The following is a 23,395-nucleotide window of genomic DNA, read 5'->3' as shown; positions in this document are numbered from 1 at the left end:
AATATTTGGAGATTTCCATAATTTCATTTTGTTATTGATTTCCATTGCTAACATTGCATGATTTTAATCATTTTAAAGTTATTTAGATTTGTTTTATGGTCAATCTATATGGTCTATCTTGGAGAACATTACAGATGTTCTTGAAAAGAATGAATTCTGCAGGTTTTGGGGGAAGTGCTAGGTCAAGCTGGTTGATAGTGTTAATCAGCTCTATATCCTTACAAATTCTCTGTCTAGTTTTTCTATCAATCACTGAGAGCACAGTATTTAAATATCAAGCTGCAAATGTTAGCTATAATTTCTCCTTTCAATCTGTCAGATTTTGCTTAATGTTTCGTGGGCTATATTGTTATGTGTTTATACATTAAGAATTGTTTTATCTACCTATTACATTGACCTTATCATTATGAAATGTCCCTCCTTTTCTCTGACAATATTTCTTGACTGAAAGTCTGATATTAACATAGCTATTCTAATTCTATTATGGTTATCCTTTGCATGGTACATTTCTTCCATCTTCTTACTTCAACAAATTAGGTCTTCGAATCTAAAGTGATTCTGATCTGACAATCACTGTCTTTTGATTTGATTCCATTTATAGCTAATATAATTATGCACATAATTGGACTTAGGTCTGCCATTTTGCTATTTATTTTTATATCTCAGGTATTCACTGTTCCTCTGATTCTCCTCTTTTGTGTTAAACCATTATTTTAAATGTTACTATTTTAATTCCTCTTTTAATTTTTTTAGAGTAATTTCTTTGTGGTTGATGTGTAGGTTATAAGGTGCTGTATAGGTTACAAGATTACAGGTTAATTGCAGACTTAATTGCAATAAATTACAGCTCCTTGCTCCTATATAGCTGCATTTCCTCCCCACTTCCTTTGTGCTACTGTTGTCGTAGGTGTTACCAACGGAGAAACATGCTATATTCCCTAAAACAATCTTCTACCTTTTAAAGAAAGTAAAAGAAGAGAAAGATACATATTTATATATTTTATTTCTTCAAATATTTTTCTGCCCCTTTCTCACCTCTCTGAGATTCCAATTACACATATGTTAGTATTCTGATGTTGTCCCAAAGGTCTCTGAGGCTCTGTTTATATTTCATCTATTCTTCCTCTCTGTTCTTCAAACTGGCCCCAAACTGAACCGCAACCTCAGGCTACCAGAGGTGCACATCATCCCTATTCATCACCTACCATGTTCCCTACTTTCAGTAAAAACACTCTTGGACTTGGGCTTTAACCTTCTACTGAAAATCAAGTAAATCCCCTCTCTAGACTGGAAATTGCTTGTTCACATGGCCCACTCTGCTCTGATAAAATTATCACACTCACCAGCTCCAGACAGATATGATTAAGAGCAGCTTCAGCCAAGAAAGCCATTGTCTCCTACTACTGTCATCAAATTCTAGCATCTTTTCATGAATAAATGCTTATCATTTCGTTCTTAGATTTGGGTCAATTTCCAGAGTCCCCAAAGAGTTATTTTTGAAAATTCTGTCCAGTACTTATTTTCTAGGGAGAGGATCCACTTATCTCTTCACTTCAGCACAGCTGAGATTCATGCTCAAATAATCAGTAAATTTTACATACAAATAACCCATTTTAAATATGTAAGTAGATAAGGCTTTGTGAATTTATAGGGTTGTGTAACCATTACCATATTCTAGATGTAGAGTACCTCCATTACCCCATCAATTTCTTCACGATGGCTTTACAGTAGATCTCCAAGCCCAAGCCCCAGGCAACCCCTTATGACTATTTTACCTCTTTTACCTTTTCTAAATATTTTTAAATTTTTTCATATAAGTAAATCATGCAATTTATCTTCTATTTTCTTTCAGTAACATAATTTTTTTAGTTCAACCAAGTTGTTTCAGATATCATTCATTTCTTTATATCGCTGAGTTATATTCCATTGTATGGAGGTACCACAACATGTGAATTCACCTACCAATTCTTGGCAATTTGGATTACTTCCAGTTGATTGCTACTATGCATAAAGCCGTTGCAAATATCTGCATACACATCTTTTTTGTGAACATGTTTTTATTTCTCTTGGAGAGATACCTAGAAGTGGATTTGCTCAATCATATGGTAAATGTATGCTGAAGTTTTTATGAAACTGACAAACTATTTTCCAAAGTAGCTATGTTATTTTATATTTCCAATTTCTCCACATCTTTTCCAACACTTTGTATTGTGTGTCTTTTTAATTATGGGCAATCTTATGGCGACAGAAATTAGAGTGGTGGTCACCATTGACCATGGGACAGGGGCATGAGGAGTTATTGTTTAATGGGTACAGATAATGAAAGAGTCCTAGACATGGATAATAGTGATGATGGCACAACACTGTGAATGTATTTAATGCCACTGAATGGTAATCTTAAAAATGACTAAATGGCAAATTTTATGTTATATATATTTTTTACTACAATTGGAAAATATGCATTATAAATTATTTTTTTCATCTTTCTTTTTCATTGTTCCTTTTGACTTTCAAAAATGTTACGTGAGAAAAACAAAAAGAAAAGAAGTCTTAAAGGAGTAGTCTCCTGGAAAGAGTGTTAAGCCAACTCTGTTATAAACATACAAAGGGTTTGCTTTAGGATATATGGTAAATTCACAGAGTTGTGCAACCATCATCACAATCAAATTTGGAAGATTTTCATCACCCAAAAGAAACCCCTTAACCATTAATAGTCATCCCTCATTTCTCCATTCTCTCCAAACTCTCAGCCCTAGGCAATCAATAATCTATTTTTTCTTTCTATAGATTTGCCTATTCTGGACATTCTGTATAAACAGAATCACAAAATATGTGTTCTTTCGCTATGCATAATATTTTCAAGGTTCATCCATATTGTATCATGAATCAGCACATTTCTTTTTATTGATAAATATTATTACATTGTATGTATATATCACATTTTATTCATCCATCCATTGATCAGTTGATGTATATTTGAGTTGATCCTATTTTTTGGCTGTTATGAATATTGCTGCTATGCACATTCATACACAAGTTTTTACATGGATATATATTTTCATCTCTCTTGGGTATACACCTAGGAGATAAACTGTTGAGTCATAATGGTAACTCTTTTCCAAAGCAGCTGCACAATTTTACATTCCCACCAGCAGTATATGAGGGTTCTCATTTCTGCTTACTGCCATTGGTATATCTTTTTCAGAAAAATGTCTATTCGAATTGTTTGCTCAATTTAATATTAGCTTACTTATCTGTTTATTATTCAGTTATAGGAGTTCTTTCTATATTTTGGATAGCAGTCCCTTATCAAAAATATGATTTCCAAATATTTTCTCCCCTTTAGTGGGTTGTCTTTAAACTTTCTTGATGGTGCAATCTGACGCACAGAATTTTTTAATTTTTACAAAGTTTAACTTACTTCCCAATTTTTTAAAATATAAATACTTCTCATACCTATGTTGATCATATCAGATTACAATTTTTGCCTCAACCAAATATAATTTATAAAACTCATGAGAAGGATAATACATTATACACATTTTGATTTTTACCCATTCCATTGTTCTCCACTTTCTGAAATTCCAAGCCTTCTTTTGTTATAATTTCTTTTTAGAAGACCTTCTTTGGCTATTCTTTAAGAGTAGATCTGCTAGTGAAAATTTTCCCCTTTTAAAAAGAATGTCTTTACTTCCACTTCATTCCTGAAGGATATTTTCATTAGAAATGGAAGCTAGATTTAACAGTTTTTTTTCTTTCACTATTTTAAAGATGTTGTACCACTTCCTTCATCTTCCATGGATTCTGATGGGAAATCTACTACCTATCATACATTACTGGAGGGAATGTAAAACGGGACAGCCCCTCTGTAAAATAATTGAGCAGTTTCTGACAAAATTAAATGTACACTTATAAAACTCATCAATCACACTCTTGGGCATTTGGTAAAGAGAAATGAAAACTTACACAAATCACACAAAAACCTTTACACAAATGTTCACGGGAGCTTTATTAGTGATAAGAAAATACTAGAAACAACTCAAGTGTCTTTCAAAGGGTGAATGGTTGAATAGATACATAGAATGATTTGCATGCAACAAACTAAATAAACTTCAAGGATATTATATTCAGTGAAAAAAGTCAATCTTATATGATTTCACTTATACACATTCTAGAAATCACAAAATTATAGAGATGGAGAACAGGTTGACGGTTGTCAAGAGAAATGGATGGGGTAGGCTGAGGGATGAGCACGATGACAAAGAGGTATGTCTTGAACAGTCTTGTATCTTAATTGTGATTATATTAATCTATACATAGAATAAAATTTTATAGAACTATGTACACCCACAGACATAAACAAACGGATGCAGGTAAAACAAACAGTAAGAGCTGTATAAGGCCTGTAGCCTAGTTAACAGCAACGTGCCGCTGTCAATTTCCTGGTTTGGATACTGTTACTACAGCTACGTAAGATGTCATCATTCATGAGAAGCTGGAGGAACCTGCGTGAAGGGTACATGGATATATGTGCAACTTACTGGGAGTTTACAATTATTTCAAAATTAAAAGTTAAAAATGCAGAGTATACTGCAGGCTTTTGAATTTCTCTCATTTTGATAGGCGATAAATGGAATCTCAGTGTAGTTTTAATTTGTCTTTAACTTACGACAAGTGAAGCCATGGGTAAGGTTTTATACCAATTGTATATATTTTAGTTTTTTCTGTGAAATATTTGTCTTTTGCTCCTTTTCATATTTCAACTTGGTCTTACAAGATTCTCTTTCCTTTCATGTTATAACCCTAGACCTCTCTTTCCAACACAATTAGTTCATTGAGTACTTTATTTGATGGTTTTAAGAAAGAAGCCATCCAGCAAAAATGCCCATTAATCTTGGTGCATAGCAAAACCTCATACAGCTAAATAGAAGTCTCTGAATCTTCTCCTTAGGAGATTCACAAATATAACAACCAGATATTTTTGGAAGGATTCTCTCCATTGCATTAGCACCTTGCCTAAAACATCAAATCAATAGTACCAGAGATATCCCAATACAATTGTCCTAAGACATGTGATTTTTTTTTTTTTTAAGATTTTATTTTTCCTTTTTCTCCCCAAAGCTCCTTGGTACATAGTTGTATATTTTTAGTTGTGGGTCCTTCTAGTTGTGGCATGTGGGATGTCGCCTCAAAATGGCCTGACGAGCGGTGCCATGTCCACGCCCAGGATCCGAACCAGCGAAACCCTGGGCCAACAAAGTGGAGTGCTGGAAATTAACCGCTCGGTCATGGGCCAGCCACTAAGACATGTAATTTTGACTCATCATTTAACTAAGCAGGCTGAACCTCTAAGTATATGTAGTAACAACTTGACTGTATTAAAACAAAGCAAAGCAATTTAATTGACACAAGGTAGATAAGCTTTTAATCACATGAACAAAAAGACAGACAAAACACCAGGAACCATTAAATTATTATGAATAACACTTGTACTTGGGGCAAGAAATAGCTCAAGTTTATCTAATCATTCTGGAGCATTTTTCTTTGATTCGAGAATTTGCCACATTGCTAACTTCAATTATATAAATATGTAAAAGCAAATTATAACACAACTTATACTAGCCACAAAATGCTTTTAAAAAACATGAAAGGAACACAGAAAGGGACAAAGTCAATCAAACTCATTCCTTCTTAATGCAGTTACCACACAATGATCCTGTCACCTTAAAATCAAACTAATCAATTTAGCATCAGAAAGATAGTGAATCAAATTTTATATCACTACCACTATAAGCATGGAAATATCTTTACTAAAGGCTCAATGGATTTAAACAGCAAAAGCGAACGCACTGTCAGCTTTAGCTCCTGATATGTATAAGAAAAGGAAAAAATATTACAGCTAAGGTCAAACATCAGTGGGAAAGGGCTCGAAGTGATAAATCTATGACATTAACCACAGCAGTCTTTTTAATACAGTCCAGCATAACCTAAAAACAGCCCTGTACTCCAACTGAACTATTTATCACAGACAAAAATGTCTTCTTGACAAAAAACAGATTCATGTTAACAAAAGAAAGGAAGACAGTATTATACTGAGGAAATCTTGTTGCTCTAAAAATATTTATAATTCTTTCAAAATGCACATAGCAACTTACCATTTATTGAACATCAATTTATATCCTGTCTTATAATTGAATTTATAAATCAAATTAAAATTTCAGAATACGTTATGAGTGGGAATGAAAAGAGATTATGTCCCTAACAAATAACAAAAAAGATAAAATTCTTCAGGTTAAACAACAATTTTTAACTTTTAAAATCTAACATTTCTATGATTCTTATTTTCTAGTAAATTTGTTTCAAGTGTTAACAAGGCATTTTTTACAGAAAAATGAACTTTTGCAACTCCACAATCTACAGTCCATTTCCATATTCCAAATCTGAGTATTCGATTTTAAAGTTATAAAAAGTTAGTGAAGAATGGGGAGAGGGGTCACATTTGAAAACATAAGTCCTAATGCTATACTTTTTACATATTACTTTAAGTTTTTCTTTTTATATGTTCCTATACTTAAATAAAATAAATCAAGGAGTTATACCTCTATTTCATCAGAAATAACAAGAGATAACATTTTCTACTTTTAAATGACTACAAATCTGTCTGTCAACACATGCTAGATGTTTAACAGACTTACTTATACTCACCAAACTAGACAATGCTGGGGAGGGCTGTTACTACTCAGTAAATGTGGGTGGCCTTAGAGTTGAATTAATTAAGAATCAAAGAACAAAAGACAATATTTTTTACTTTAACACTCATAAAACACTAAGGGTTTACATATTTAATTACAATTAAAAGAGAGAACATCTGTATGTGTCTATCAACTTGAGCTAATTAACAGAACTTAGAAAAGAAATCATTACAGTCAACTGAAAAGTTTGCTAACACTTCATTAAAAAGTTTTACACAACAATACAAGCCTGTAACATATTTGGTTAACCACCAAGTTAAGATGGGACAGGTGGAGAATTATCATTCTTCAGATTTCAAATAAAATACAATAGCGAAATTCAGTAACACAGAATTTCAAAGATTTTTTGTCTTTTAAACAGCAGAGTCCACCTTTTTTTTCGAAATGCCACTTGATCTTCCTATAGGAATTAGTGCCTGAGTAGCACCCAAATGGAATCTTTCATCAAGATGTAGGATCAATATAGACTGAAAGCAGATTTTCTCAAAAAGAATGTAATATTTAGGGTTAATACTTTAAAGACACATAGCTTCTAAACACTATGTTCTGAAAACAGAATTAAATATATATTCTATATAAAATTAAAATAATTTCTATTTCACAGATGTTGCTCTATTCCTATCTTATTCTAGTAATTGATTTTAGACTGTATTTTTATAGCAATGATAACAAACTACTAAAATTTAAAAATTACCTTCCTTTCAGAAATATATTTTAAAATTCAAGACTATAATACAAAAGAAAATTTATAAATGCATAGGGGAAGAAAACAAAACCAAATTGGTTTCTTGTCAGCAAGATTTGTATGCAAGTGTAACATATTTTTCCACATTTATAATCATTCCTTCTAAATGTTTATGAACAGAGATTTTTAAAAGCCTGTTTTATCTGAAGATATAGGATTTTATAAGGTATTACCATGTATATATTCTAATACATACTTTGAGATTTCGTATATTTTTTCATATTTATAGGAAAATATCCGTAATAAAATTTGATATTATTCACATTATTGTCATTTGTAACCATCATAATTAGTCAATTAATTTGTTAAATTCCCCCAAATATGTAAGGTCCTGTGGATTGTTTCTACAAGCAAGCCTCTGCCTCAAAAGAAAAAGTATTAGTATTCTAATTTAGGTTATAACAAACGTCATTAAAAAATAAAAAGAAACAGTACTATGAAGAGAACAGCATAAAGAAATATATAATTATTTATGAAACGAATGTCCTGATTAAGAGATAACAAGAGAATTCCTTAGAACCTCAATTTTACCTTTAGGTTTGACGCATTAATAATGTTTGGATTGACAGGTTTTAACAAGTTACTGATCATTTTTTGAAAAAAAATTTTAACCTGAAATAACCTCAATTTCTAGAACTGCAAAGGAACAATCTTCAAGGCTAAGTACATTTTGGTTGATCTTGATCACAAATATATTCTTAGTCTGCCCATCCTCTGCAGAAAATGAGACATTACATGCATCAGAAGTTCTTACCTGGCCCTCTCCTACTGTTTCAGTGTCGATCACTGTGATGATGCCTGGGACCAAAGGACTCCGCCTTGAATTACTGTGCATAGCAACATCATCTTCTGTCACACCTGAAGGCAGTGTGCCTGTCAGCTGAGTCACCACTTTCCCAACCATCGTCAGGCCAGTTTTCAACGTCTGTACAATGAAAGGTAAAATGTATGACTTCACGTCAGTATTTGGATTCTAAACAGAAGTGTGCATTTTGTTAATCCTCCTACCCATTGAATTCTTTATTCTCATACAAGCTTATAGGTAACAGTGAACTGTCACAGAAATTCAGTCTGATTTTTCACATGATCTTCAATTTTAGTTAGAAAATCGGTATTAGTTTGAGTGAATGGTATCAGTAGAGTCCCCAAAGTCAGCATGATGAGAATAAAGCTGTAGACAAATAATTAAAGATCTGTGTTTCACATGAGGGTACGATTGCATTTTTATTAAAACAATTTCTTTTTTCCCTCTCCTTACTGCATATAACTTAAAATATGTACATAGTAAGAAGTAGGAACTATGTGATGTTCTATTTTTTGAAATATTATAAATCTAATTTTAAATCCATTTTTTAGCATGAAAAAGACAAGGCAATGGAAGAATTCCATGTGAAAAAGACTATGCTTCCAAAGTAAATCTATAATATGCTGCTATACCAGCACCGTACATCAAGATTTGGCATTTGGAAAATACAGTTTCCATCCAAGATACTAATTACTAGACAAAGGAAATATCATATAAAATTAGCTAAGAAGGTTCTTTTCTCTCTGGTAACAAAAACCAATACAATGTAATGCTTCTAATATAATATTTCAATTAAAGACAACCTAAATGTAATTTTATAATTACATTTAGTTCCATTTCATTCAAAGCAAATAGATAAAATTAACACGTGTGACTATTTTTTTGCTTTTATGTGATTCTCATTATCTGATTATTCTCATTTGCATTAACAAACAATAATGTTAAAGTAACTTTTTTGTCTGAAAGAGAAAAGTTAAAACAGAGAAAATTATGTGATTCATAAATGTTCAAAAAGATCTAATCATCAGAGCCTCAAAATAAGAAGTTTAGATTACACAGACATATCAAAAATTATGTATGACATAATAGACACAACAATCAGAAATAAGATTTTTCCAATTCTCATATTATGAGGAAAAGTTTTTATTAAAATACTTAAAATTAATCTTCAATAAGGTGATTCTTTTTATAATAACTATGGGAAAATATGCTCACCTATATCCTGGAATATGTTCTAGCTAAATTTTAACATGTTAATTATTATATACATAGTATTCCAAATATTAATTTATAAATGGTAGGCAAAGAAGGTAGTTTATAAAGGCCTAAATGTGATTTAAGCAACAATTAGATTGAAATTTTTAAAAGGAAAGTATTTTCCAAAGAAATTTTTCATTAAACTTCCATATAACTAACACTAGTGATACATCTATTATTTTCCTGTAGCTATGTTCCCTGGAGCATTTCCTATGAACTCAGGATTGCTCAAGCTCTTAACATAAATGATCTCTATAGATGTCCTCAAACACCTTGCCAGTTTCTAGAAGAGAAAATTGATGCTACAGAAGTTAAGTAAAACAGCAGCTAAAACAGCCAGCTGATGACAAAGCCAGATTTCAAAACTAGGACTCTCTATCTCCCAAGCCTGATTTTAACCACCATCCAGTATTCCCTTGTAATCTATTCCTGTTACTACTTGTGATCTCACACTTCTTGAATTCAGAACACAGACATATACTGTGGGAGGAAAAAAGGAAAAATAAAGACCATAACAGTGCATCCTAATAAATACTTAAATAAAATGACCAGCAAAGTCATTTGCTGAATTCAAGCAAAAAGACATAACTTGCAGCCGACTGAAACCAAGAAAAAGCCACAAATCAATTTTAACTGTTTTGTTTAGTGCTAAAAACGCAAACTGCAGTGATTATAAAACACATTAGCGTTCCTCAATTAGCAGCCAAACATTTGTTTCAATAATTCACAAGAAATGACTTACACAAAGTCTGTTGGAGTGTTGTCAAGAAAGCCTCTGAAGGACCAACAAAATCAGGCGCCACAGTGTATTGATGTCAAAAGCTGGCCAGGAAGCCTGATTAACCTCTGCGATGCCTCAGCTGATGGACTTACTCCATTAATGCTAATGGAGATGCTCCCACTAAAACAGAGCTATTCCTTTATCAAGAGTGCCTTTCAGGTTTAAAGTTTTGGTTCTACATTCTCCCCATTTGCCCTTGAGCTTGTTATTTCATGCTCTTATACCAATGAATAGGAATAAAACTGAAATAACTGGAGCACACAGAAAGCGGGAGGTAATGTACCAGAGCAAACCACAAGACAAAGGGAAAAGTTATTCTAAGAGAAGAATGAAAAAACTCCAGAAAGGGGGGTGGGGGGGGGGAACATAGTATATTTCATAGTCAAAGGCTCATATTACATGAAGAGTTAGTAATATTTCTCCTAAAAAAACCTTAAGGCTACCAGTGGGGTCATCTTATGAGTGGACAAAAATCTAAACCCAAAATTTAACAGTCATCAAATCTGTACTTGTAACTTTCAAAATAAGGTCTAATGCAGGGGGTAAGAGGAGTACTAGAAGTTTTCTGCATTAGTAAAGACCTTTGCTTCTAGGAGAAATTTGTTTCCATGTCATAATCAAATATACTGATGAGCACTGGTGTCCCAAAGTAAAGTATGTGTTATTTAATAGTTTTCACATACCACATTTAGATACCTAAATCACCTCACGGTAATTAGTCTTTTCACTAGATTTTAGTAGAAAGGGTACATACATACCTGACGATTTCCTCAAATACACAGAAAAAAGAATGAATGCTAAGCAAAAATTAGGAATAAAAAATCTATTTGGACAAACGGAGATGTCAAATTAGACTGACTGTCCTCACAATCTGAGATTTCTAAATTAAAAAGTTCATTATATTCTCAACTAATCTTAACAGGAGCATTCACATTACTAACCTGTATCTATAAGAAAGCTGAACAGAGACTATAAGGAATGTGTCTGATAATCCCTCATGACCAAAAATTCAAATGAGCATGGTACTTATTCTGTTCTATTGCACACAGATTTGCCAAAGGGTCACTAGTCATCTTTAACCTTTCTCATGCCATATCAGTTGTCCTCCCCATCCATTAGTGCTAATGGTGCTGCTCCCACAAAAGCTGTTAGTTGTCATTAAGAAGTTATCAGATAACAAGAGAAAACAGAGGCATTTTTATTAAATCAATTTACCACACTGAGGTGAAAACAAATTAAAAGGAAAAATCAAATAGGACAGTTATAAGGTAACTATAAAATATGGACCAAGACTTTATAAATGTTTCGAAATAATCCAATTTGAACAATTTCTATGTTAAACTTTTCCTTTATCACTACCACAGAGAATTCATCACTATTATATTCAAGAAAGCCAAACAAATTATTTGGAAAATCAAAGGGAAAAATCCAAAAGGATAAAAGATTAATTTTAAGTGCTATTTGAAAATCCAGAAATTCTAAAAAAGATTATTTTCTCTAAGAGATCCAAGTACGTGTACAAATAATATATTTATACCAACAATTGTATGGTGAGGTAAAAAAAGAATTAAAAATTTAATAATTAATCTTGTATATAACAAAGTGGTTAACCTCTATGAAGCCACATAAGAAGCTGTCATCAGAGAGAGAAAAATATTAATGATTACTCTTTCAGAGAAAGTGATTTAACAATGAAATGAAAGTGAATTTATTTTTAAGATTAGTACTTTCTTTCTTTTTTCTTTTTTTGCTGAGGACGACTCACCCTGAGCTAACATCTGTTGCCAATTTTCCTCCTTCTGTATGCAAACTGTCACCACATCATGGCCGCTGACAAGTAGTGTAGGTCCATACCAGAACCGAACCCAGGGTGCCAAAGCAGAGTGCACCAAACTTAACTACTAGGCCACAGGGGCTAGCCCTAAGATTACTATTTTCTTAAGGAACACATACTACATGTCTTTTTAAATACTTTCTATGCCATATCTCAAAAAGTATATTATCTAGAAATGATAAAATGGTCAGAAATAATAAGAAATTTTATTTTCAGGAGCCAGCCCAGTGGCGCAGCGGTTAAGTGCCCATGTCCCGCTTCTCGGTGGCCTGGGGTTTGTTGGTTCGGATCCCGGGTGCGGACATGGCACCGCTTGGCAAAAGCCATGCTGTGGTAGGCGTCCCACATATAAAGTAGAGGAAGATGGGCATGGATGTTAGCTCAGGGCCAGTCTTCCTCAGCAAAAAGAGGAGGATTGGCAGTAGTAAACTCAGGGCTAATCTTCCTCAAAAAAAAAAAAAAAAGAAAAGAAAAAAAGAAATTTTATTTTCTGTTTTCAATAATGACAGGATGGGAAAATCAGATGAATCATATCAATGAAAATAAGTAGGAAAACTTGGGAGAATTTTTTTTAAACTCTGCCTGAAGGTATTGAATATTTATTAAGATAGTAAAGAGTTACTATTTCCAAATCCAAGAGAATAAGAAAATCCAGACACATGAGCTAGGTATTTAGGCCTAGATACATTTGATGATTCTAGAGAGGGCTTCTAAGAGCCTGAGTGGTGCTTCTGGTAGACTTGTGGAACTAGGTGGTCATGTTCAAGTGGGCCTACCTGGTGACTTTCCCTTTGGGTTGGAACATAAAGGGAGAGACAACAGAAGTAAGAGTGAACCTGTAGTAATCAGGCTCTCACAGCTATTTCAGGTGAGCTTTATTTAAATAATTTAAGTAATCTCAATCCCTGACATTGGATTAAAATGCTCCAAGATTGACAGTGCCCTAGAACTCTGGTATAATGTCAAAGTCAAAATGGTCTCTAAAGATTTTTTAAATAAATTCTGGCAAACAGGAAGTCAAGACATCATAAATGAGAAGCAGTAGAAACAACAAACAACAAAAACACAGGAGCCAGATATTGAAGTTATCAGAAACAGATTTTAAAGTAATTAAGTTTACTGTGTTTAAACTGTTAGGTAATTTGAGAAAGACGGAATTCTAGAGAACCAGAAACTATGACAATTTACTAAAAGATTTTATCAATGCATACATGTTCAATTTTATCAAGCCCTTTTTGTGCATATATTGAGATAATCATGTTATTCTTCTCTTTTATTCTGTTAATGGGGCAAATTACACTCATTGGCTTTGAATAATAAACCAGCCATACTGTGGAAATATCCCAACTGGATTGTGATACATTATCCCTACTATATATTGTTTAATTTTTTTCTACTATTATTTTGTTCAGGATTTTTCACATTTATGTTCATGAGTAAGACAGGACTATAGTTTTCCTTTTTCAGAATGCTCTTATCAAGTTTCAGTATCAAGGTGATTTTGCACCATAAAACAAGATTACGCATAATCTGACTCTTTTTTATTCTATGGAAGAATCTTTATAATATTGCCCTTGTTTATTCTTAAATGTTAGATAGAATTCTCTGGAGAAGGTTTCTGGGTCTGAAGATACCTTTGTTAGATTTTTCTCTTCTTAGTAAACTTTTATACCCCTTATACAGCGAAGTACAGGAATTATGTGTACATCATGATGAATTTTCACAAGGGGAAACACTAATAGGGGTATAATCCATAATGCAATAGTAACAAAGACAAAAGAATATATTCATAATTATATTACTTAATTAGAGAAGTCATTGTGATGTACTTACTGTGGAAAACTGGAACTGCTATATACTTCAAAAGGCTAATTTACCCACAAAGTTTCTAATATCCAAGAACTCATAGGAGAAATTATCATTTGGGGAGGAAAAGCATCCCAACTTTCCAATCTTTCCTATATAAAATATCCACCCTCTGGAAGAGAGATGAAGGATCGTTCTATTTCTGGTAGGATTTTAGGAAAATAATGATAGTATTTTAAAAGAAATCTCAAAACATTCATGCTTTCTAATTCAGGAGTCCATAAGGACACAGATAAGCACTATATAAACATAAGAAAAGTATTTTGAAAAACATTTCATGACATTTAAACTAAGTATGAGTTAAAAGAGCAGGGTACAATATATGATTGGATTTAACGTGTTAAAACTATCAAGAAATGGGTGACTTTTATACTCATGGTTATATTTTTTCCTTCATTTCATAAATTTATAAGCAAGAACATGAATCAGCATTATAATCAGGCAAAAACAATTAAACAAAAATTAAACACAAACTACTTTATTCGAGAGTTAATGGCAGAATTTTACATATTGCCAGAGCTAACAACGAATTTCAATTACACCAAATTCCACTGGTGACCAATGGCCTAATAGAAATTGACTGGATTAAAGTGTTGTCATCAACATAATTTCTTAGAGTCTAAATGTGAAAGACGAGTATATTCCCCATAGTTCCCAATACTGGGGTACAGAAAAGTGAGGAGTTCGGATTTGTTCTTTTCAAAACACAGTAAGTCTAGTCTCATCCCAGCATGCCCACTTTCTCTCAGCTAACAGTGAGAACAGCTAAACAGTTACCGAATGAAGCAGGTCACTTTCCTTTTATGCAAACACACACACACATAATTATAGCAAAGAAGAGCTGAAAGTTTTCCTCCAGCACATATCTGAAAATTATTCAAAATGGTAATAGAATGAGCTACCCTGAAGAAAGTGTTTAACACAGATAAGTCTAAAAGGAATCTAATACTCAAGAAGTAGATCTCGTTGATATATTTTGTGGATCTATCATAAACTGACTGAACAATAACACTGATACTGCCTAATTACTATGTCTCAGCTTTCTCCTCACTGAAATAACCATCATAATTTTTGCATACACAATGGACAAACAAGTAATTTTTATAAAGATTCTGAAATCTAAAATATATAGTGCCATAAGCATAAAGACATGCAGTATTTCCGTTGAGCAAAAAATATGTGATGCTTCTCTCATCAAAGCAAGAAACCCATTCTAAAGCACATCATGCAAGCATTTGTGATCAATCTTGAAGTATTTTTGTATTTGTTTTACATAAAACAGTGTGACCTTTGATTCTCTCCCTGTGGTTTGCTTTAAACTCGTTGTTCTTTTCTGAATAGTTGTGCTTTCTATTACATGCTGTCATTTAAATTCACTATGTCATCCCTATTATTAGAATTGTTTTGTTGTATCCTTCACAATTCAAAAGGATAGTGATTATAAGAATACCTTATAATCAGCATAAAGTTTACCAGCCATGATCAAAATTAACCCTCTCACACACGCAAAAAGAACTCATTTGACAAAGATGCAGGGGGCAGCCCTGTGACATGAAAGAATCTTTGAATGTGCCAGGGGTTTGACTCAAGTTTTCTTAAGGAATAATATTCTTTTTGCATCAAGAAGATTCATAAATGTTCAAAGATGCAAAGGGATGTCAGAATAGGTAGAATGATGCAAATCACAGAAAAAGAATCCAGAAGTCATTATCTAAACATGTAAAGCTTCTTTCAAAAGTGGTATTAACTAGATAACAGACTTTAATCTCACTAAAAGACTTAAATATTTAGAATTGGATAAATACAAACCCTATAATCATTACAATAGAAAATAAAGTATTATTTATAGTCTTAAGAGATTAAATACCTAATCACGTAGTTGCCAATTCTCATGAGTGACAAAATAATTCTGACTTCTTAAGTTTATTCCACATTTGTGAATGAAAGGGGAAGGTACAATCTCAATACACTTCAGGAGAGAAACTTGATAATTACTGCACATGATCACAACTCGCAGAGACTGCCGGATACTCACTTTAGCGGCACTAATGACTGTGGCAGTATAAGACTGAATGTTGTCTCCACAGGCTCCACCACGGGACTGATGACATCGAATCAACTGGAAAAAAAAGAGAAAGGAAGAGAAACCAGAAAGTCATTTCTATTAAACTGTTTAACTCTAAGGCTATTAGGATAGAGGTTATTTACCACGCATAATGAGGGTGGTAGGTGGGAATGTTTGCATTAGTGTATTTCAGACAAACAGCTAAAAGCCCTGCTGAGACACTTTTACCCCTTTTTATAATCTACTGGTGCCACTCAGGCAGTTTCATGCTCAAATAGGATTTTTAATTACAAGATGAATAGTCTTTAAGAATTCATAAACTCTGAAACGGTAGGATTTGGGATCTGGCAGCCTTTCCACAAATAAATTTTAAAAACATAATCAAAGGATTTAGACATGACTTCCTAACATTAAATATTTAACATGCTAGCAAATTGGAGGTTTTGTCTTCTTAATTCCTACATAAAGATTGTAAAAGGAAACAAACAAACAAAATACACAAAAGAATTTGCCATATTTCCATTTTCAATTGTGTCAGTGGAAAAGTGATGCAAATTATGCATAAATCAACTGACACACATAGTAGCCATCCACTTCAGAGGGCTTACTAGTTTTACCATTAGAAGGAAAAAGATACGTCCTTACTCATGCCTGACATAAATAAATCACCCTGTCAATTTTCAAAGTGAATCACTAGTTTGACATGCATGAGTCTCTCATGTGCTGAGCAATAAACCAGGATTAAATTCTCCACTGCTCCTACACTTCCTAACTTTAGTAAAAAAAAAAAAAAAACAAACCATTAGCCAGATTTTTACATTTAAAATTTTTAAGACAAAATGACAGTAGAGTATTAGAACAGCTCCACATTGTGATGTAAATTATTAAAAGTCTACAGAATTCAGAAAGAATCTATCCCAAAACATTTTTAAAAAATGCTTTATGGTTCTAAGAGGGAAGTTTATAGTAATTCAGGCCTACCTCAACAAAGAAGAAAAATCCCAAATTGACAATCTAAAAGCACATCTAAAGGTACTGGAAAAAGAACAACAAACAAAGCACAAAATCAGCAGAAGGAAGGAAATAATAAAAACCAGAGCAGAAATAAATGAAACAGAGACTAAAAAAACAATAGAAAAAATTAATGAAACCAAGAGCTGACTCTTTGAAAAGATAAACAAAATTGACAAACCCTTAGCTAGACTCAACAAGAAAAAAAGAGAGAAGGCTCAAATAAATAAAATCAGAAATGAAAGAGGAGAGATTACAACAGACACCTCAGAAATACAAAAGATAAGAGAATACTATGAAAAGCTATACGCCAAAAATTGGATAATCTGGAAGAAATGGAAAAATTCTTAGAAACATACAACCTTCCAAAACTGGACCAAGAAGAAGTAGAAAATTTGAATAGACCAATTATTAGTAGGGAGATCGAAACAGCAATCAAAAACCTCCCAAAAAATAAAAGTCCAGGACCAGATGGCTTTCCTGGTGAATTCTACCAAATATTCAAAGAAGACTGAATACCCATCCTCAAACTCTTCCAAAAAATTGAAGAGGAGGGGAGGCTTCCTAACTCATTCTACAAAGCCAATATTATCCTGATACCAAAACCAGACAAGGACAACACAAAAAAAGAAAATTACAGGCCCATATCACTGATGAACATTGATGCAAAAATCTTCAACAAAATACTAGCAAATCAAATACAACAATACATTAAAAAGATCATACATCATGATCAAATGGGTTTCATTCCAGGGATGCAGGGATGGCTCAACATCTGCAAATCTATCAATGTGATACACCACATTGACAAAATGAACAATAAAATTCACACGATCATCTTAATAGATGCAGAGAAGACATCTGACAAGATACAGCATCCATTTATGATAAAAACTCTAAATAAATAAGGTATAGAAGGAAACTACCTCAACATAATAAAGGCCATATATGACAAACCCACAGCAAATATCATTCTCAACAGAGAAAAACCGAAAGCTATCCCTTTAAGAACAGGAACCAGACAAGGATGCCCACTGTCACCACTCCTATTTAACATAGTATTGGAAGTCCTAGCCAGAGCAATCAGGCAAGAAAAAGAAATAAAAGGGATCCACATTGGAAAAGAAGAAGTGAAACTGTCACTCTTTGCAGATGACATGATTTTATGTCTAGAAAACCCTAAAGAATCCACTAAAAAACTTTTGGAAACAATAAAGGAACACAGTCAAGTCGTGGGATACAAAATCAACGTACAAAAATCGGTTGCATTTCTATACAAAAATCGGTTGCATTTCTATACACTAACAACAAAGTAGCAGAAAGAGAAATTAAGAATACAATCCCATTTACAGGTGCAACACAAAAGAATAAAAGACCTAAGAATAAACTTAACCAAAGAGGTGAAAGATCTGTACACTGAAAACTATAAAACACTGTTAAAAGAGATCGAAGAAGACACAAAGAAATGGAAAGATATTCCGTGCTCTTGGATTGGAAGAATTAACATCGTTAAAATGTCCATACTTCCTAAAGGAATCTATAGATTCAACGCAATCCCTATCAAAGGTCCAACAACATTTTTCACAGAAATAGAACAAAGAATCCTAAAATTTATATGGAACAACAAAAGACCCCGAATAGCCAAAGGATTCCTGAGAAAAAAGAACAAAGCTGGAAGTATCACACTCTCTGATTTCAAAATATACTACAAAGCCATAGTAACCAAACCAGCATGGTACTGGCACAAAAACAGACACACAGATCAATGGAACAGAATCGAGAGCCCAGAAATAAACCCACACATTTATGGACAGCTAATACTCGACAAGGGAGCCAAAAGCATACGATGGAGAAAGGAGAGTCTCTTCAATAAATGATGGTGGGAAAACTGGACAGCCACATGCAAAAGAATGAAAGTAGACCATTCCCTTACACCATGCAGAAAAATCAACTCAAAATGGATTAAAGACTTGGATGTAAGACCCGAAACCATGAAACTTCTAGAAGAAAACATAGGCAGTACGCTCTTTGACATCAGTCTTAGCAGCATATTTTCAAGTACCATGTCTGACCAGGTAAGGGAAACAAAAGAAAAAATGAACAAATGGGACTACATCAAACTAAAAAGCTTCTGCACAGCAAAGGAAACCATCAATAAAACAAAAAGACAACCTAATAATTGGGAGAAGATATTTGCAAACCATATATCAGATAAGGGGTTAATATCCCAAATATACAAAGAACTCATACAGCTCAACAACAAAAAAACCAACAACACAATTAAAAAATGGGCAAAAGATCTCAACAGAGATTTCTCCAAAGAAGATATACGGATGGCCAACAGGCATATGAAAAGATGCTCAACATCATTAGCTCTCAGGGAAATGCAAATCAAAACTACAATGAGGTATCACCTCACTCCGGTCAGAATGGCTATAATCGACAAGACAGGAAACAATAAACGTTGGAGAGGACGTGGAGAGATGGGAACCCTTGTACACTGCTGGTGGGAGTGCAGACTGGTGCAGCCACTATGGAAAGCAGTATGGAGTATCCTCAGAAAATTAAGAATAGATCTACCATATGATCCAGCTATCCTACTGCTGGGCATTTATCCAAAGAACTTGATAATGCAAAGATACCTGCACCCCTATGTTCATTGCAGCATTATACACAATAGCCAAGACTTGGAGGCAACCTAGGTGCCCATCAAGGGACAAATGGATAAAGAAGATGTGGTATTTATACACAATGGAATACTACTCAGCCATAAAAAAGGATGAAATCCGGCCATGTGTGACAACATGGATGGACCCTGAGGGTATTATGCTGAGTGAAATAAGTCAGAGGGAGAAAGTCAAATACCATACGATCTCACTCATAAGTAGAAGATAAAAACGACAACAAACAAACATATAGCAATGGAGAATGGATTGGAGGTTACCATGGGAGAAGCGAGGGAGGGCATGTGAGCAGATGGACTATAATTAGTTTTTGGGTGCTGAACATCATGTAATCTACACAGAATTCAAAATATATTAGGATGTACATCCGAAAGCTATATAATGTTATAATCCAATGTTACTGCAATTTAAAAAAATAATAAAAATATTTAAAAATGCTTTATATAATTTAAAACAAGGCCATTTGATAAAAATTAATATGTAAATCTTTGATTTTTTAATTCTAGAATCAAAATTTTTTTCATCACTAACATTGTATTAAAAAACAATCCCTCTTTACCAGGTTAGAGCTTCTACAAGGCAAGGGAAACCAGGATGAAAATGAAAAGACAACCCACCAATTGGGAGAAAATATTTGCAAATCATATATATGACAAGGGGTTAATCTCCATAATATTTATAAAGAACTCACACAACTCAACAACAAAAAAATAAACAACCTGATCAAACAATGGACAGAGGATATGAACAGACATCAAAGAATATATACAGATGGCCAATAGGCACATGAAAAGATGCTCAACATCACTAATCATCACGGAAATGCAAATCAAAACTACACTAAGATATCACCTTACACCCATGAGAATGGCTATAATAACCAAGACAAAAAAATAATAAATGTTGGAGAGGTTGTGGAGAAAAGGGAACCCTCATACACTGCTGGTGGGAATGCAAACTGATGCAGCCACTATGGAAAACAGTATGGAGATTTCTCAAAAAACTAAAAATGGAAATACCATATGACCCAGCTATCCCACTACTGGGTATCTTTCCAAAGAATTTGAAATCAACAATTTGAAGAGATGTATGCACCTCTATGTTCACTGCAGCATTATTCACAATAGCCAAGTCATGGAAGCAACTCAAGTGCCCATCAATTGATGAATGGATAAAGAAGATGTGGTATGTATATACAATGGAACACTACTCAGCCATTAAAAAAGACAAAATCGTCCCATTTGCAACAACATGGATGGACTTTGAAGGTATTATGTTAAGCGAAATAAGCCAGACAGAGAAAGACAAACACCATATGATTTCACTCATATGTGGAAGATAAACAAACACATGGACAATGAGAACAATTTAGTGGTTACCAGGGGGAAGGGGTTGGGGGATGAGCACAAAGGGGCGTAATATGTACAAGTGAAATTTCAAAATGTTTTAAAATATCATAACTTCAATAAAAAAATCAAATTAAAAATAAAATTTTAAAACAACAATCCTTCAAAGCAATAATAATATGTTATAATAAAATATCCGTAAAAGTCCAATATGAGAGAAACTGCCACACTGAATGGTTGCTTAAACAGATATAAAGGTCAGTGATGAGGAATTTCCCAAATGGCAGGTGATCAACAAATGTAGTTTCACATAGGGGAAAATAGGGAGTTTGAAAAGTGATCATTTTAGCTAATAAAAATAATCTCACTTACTCACTCATTCATTCATTCATTCACAAATACACAAAGAGTTAAGAAAATTATCCCTTTGCTGCCTCCTGCCGCATGTGCAAAAAAAGACATTATCTTGGAAATACTATCATCTTTACGCTGCTTCAGGCAATTAAAATAATCAAGGATAAATATGTGAAAATAGGGAATACTATTACTTTTTCAGTTCAACTAAAACTGACCCAGCATTTTTACACAAACATAACTAACTTAGAAATTTTTGTTTAAAACTTAGACTCATTAGAAAATTACATTTGCATCTCAGTTCATCAAAATTAAAGATAAATCAAAAATTTCTGTAGTAAAAAACTCTATCATGGACTAATTTCCAGGAAACATTGGTAAGTGAAAAAAGCAATGTATAAAATAGCATATATATTATCTTTTGGAAAATAAAGGGAAATATAAATATATATAACATAATGAAATATATGCATAAAAATAAAACAAATATAAAAACAAATGTACACAACTATGTATCAAATGAAAACTTCAACAACAATATGGGGAGGCAGAAAGAGAGCAATAAACTAATCAAAATAACATATGAATACAGTATTTGACTGCATACCTTCAGTTTTAGACATAGATGGGAGGGGAGAGAATTGCAAGAAAAACCTGAACTCTTTTTATTTGGTTTGATTTTTTGTAGCGGTACGAGCAAGCAATTCTGCAATTACTTTTTGTATTATAGGATTGAACAAATAAAGTAAATATGCCAATAGCAGGGTCTCCTATGCAAAACAAGGGACATACATTATTATAGCAAGTAAGGAAATAGTTGAAATAGTTAAAAAAAATTTGATGAAGGCATGTCACAGTGTCACAAGAACCAGCCTAGAGACGCTCTCATTGATCAACTCTGGGACAATTTGAACACCAAAATAATTCAAGACAGAAAAAAATTAAAGGCCATTGAAAAAACAGAAATCCATAAGTCCACATCAAAAATGAAGATACAGAAAAGGAGAGAAGGGGAAGTTCTTGATTATAACAGCAAGCCAAGTAATAGTAGAGGGTGAAGGTGGAAAATCATTATTTTGTAATCCTCACCGCATAGATTGGTTCAGGAAAGAATCAGCAACGGATACTAAAACTAGGCTTAAAGGTTGATGATATACGTATCGTCTTTTCAAATTACGTATTAGTTAAAGGGGAAAGAAACAGTGATTATTCAGTACAGAAATTGGACAAGACCTTCACAAAATTAGCATCACCAATAAAGGACAGACGTATATCGTGTGCCTCCAGATGTGATGTCGTGAGACATACAGAACAATTCTCGTGTAGTGTTCCAGCCAGAAAGATGTAACCTGAATATAATCCAGAGAAAACATCAAAAAACTCAAAAATCATCCTATTAAAAAAAAAAAGAGTGGGGGTAGTGGTAGGGGGTTGTATTCTACAAAATTATCGATGTTATAAAAGACTAAGGAAGACTGTATAATGTTCTCTATGAAAAGAGACTAAAGGGACAATCCAACAAAACATCATGTCTGATCCTAGACCAGACCCTCCACTCCAGGAAAAAAATTTCTACAAATGACATGATGTGCTTACTTGACAAAACTGGAATATGGATTACAAATTAGATAAAAGTATTTTATCAATATCAAATTGGCTGATAACTTAACTATTTAGGGCTAATGCTACTTATTCAGAAGTGGTTCAGAGGTCAATCTGAGCAAAGGGTACATGGGTGTGCTTCGTGCTATTTGTACTATATTGATTCTTGCAAGTTTTCTGAGTTAAGAGTACATTAAAAAGGGGCATTGAAAAACAAACCCAATCAAGATATTTGGCCTCTTGCTTCAAATTTTTCTTAAACAACATTTTCATTAAAGAGACTGTTACTTCAA

At 33.3% G+C, this 23,395-nt stretch overlaps 1 protein-coding gene across 20 annotated transcripts in view; it reads right to left on the bottom strand.

Moving 5' to 3' along the window:
* Positions 1–23,395, bottom strand: part of BCAS3 (BCAS3 microtubule associated cell migration factor) — a 569,848-nt gene that overhangs the window by 386,944 nt on the left and 159,509 nt on the right. For all 20 annotated transcript variants that reach the window (XR_011493725.1, XR_011493724.1, XM_014856948.3 and 17 more), the window contains exons 11-12: positions 16,076–16,159; positions 8,252–8,422 (exon numbers count right to left, since the gene is read on the bottom strand). Coding sequence is in view for 18 of the 20 variants with exons in the window: in XM_014856948.3 (XP_014712434.1) it covers positions 8,252–8,422; positions 16,076–16,159 (255 nt within the window). In the remaining 2 variants the exon portion in view is untranslated. The remainder of the gene's footprint in view (positions 1–8,251; positions 8,423–16,075; positions 16,160–23,395) is intronic.

The sequence above is a fragment of the Equus asinus genome, chromosome 13, assembly GCF_041296235.1.
Source record: "Equus asinus isolate D_3611 breed Donkey chromosome 13, EquAss-T2T_v2, whole genome shotgun sequence".
In the NCBI taxonomy this organism is placed as follows: domain Eukaryota; kingdom Metazoa; phylum Chordata; class Mammalia; order Perissodactyla; family Equidae; genus Equus; species Equus asinus.
Note: the sequence above shows the minus strand (reverse complement) of the source record. Positions and strands in the feature narration are given on the sequence as shown.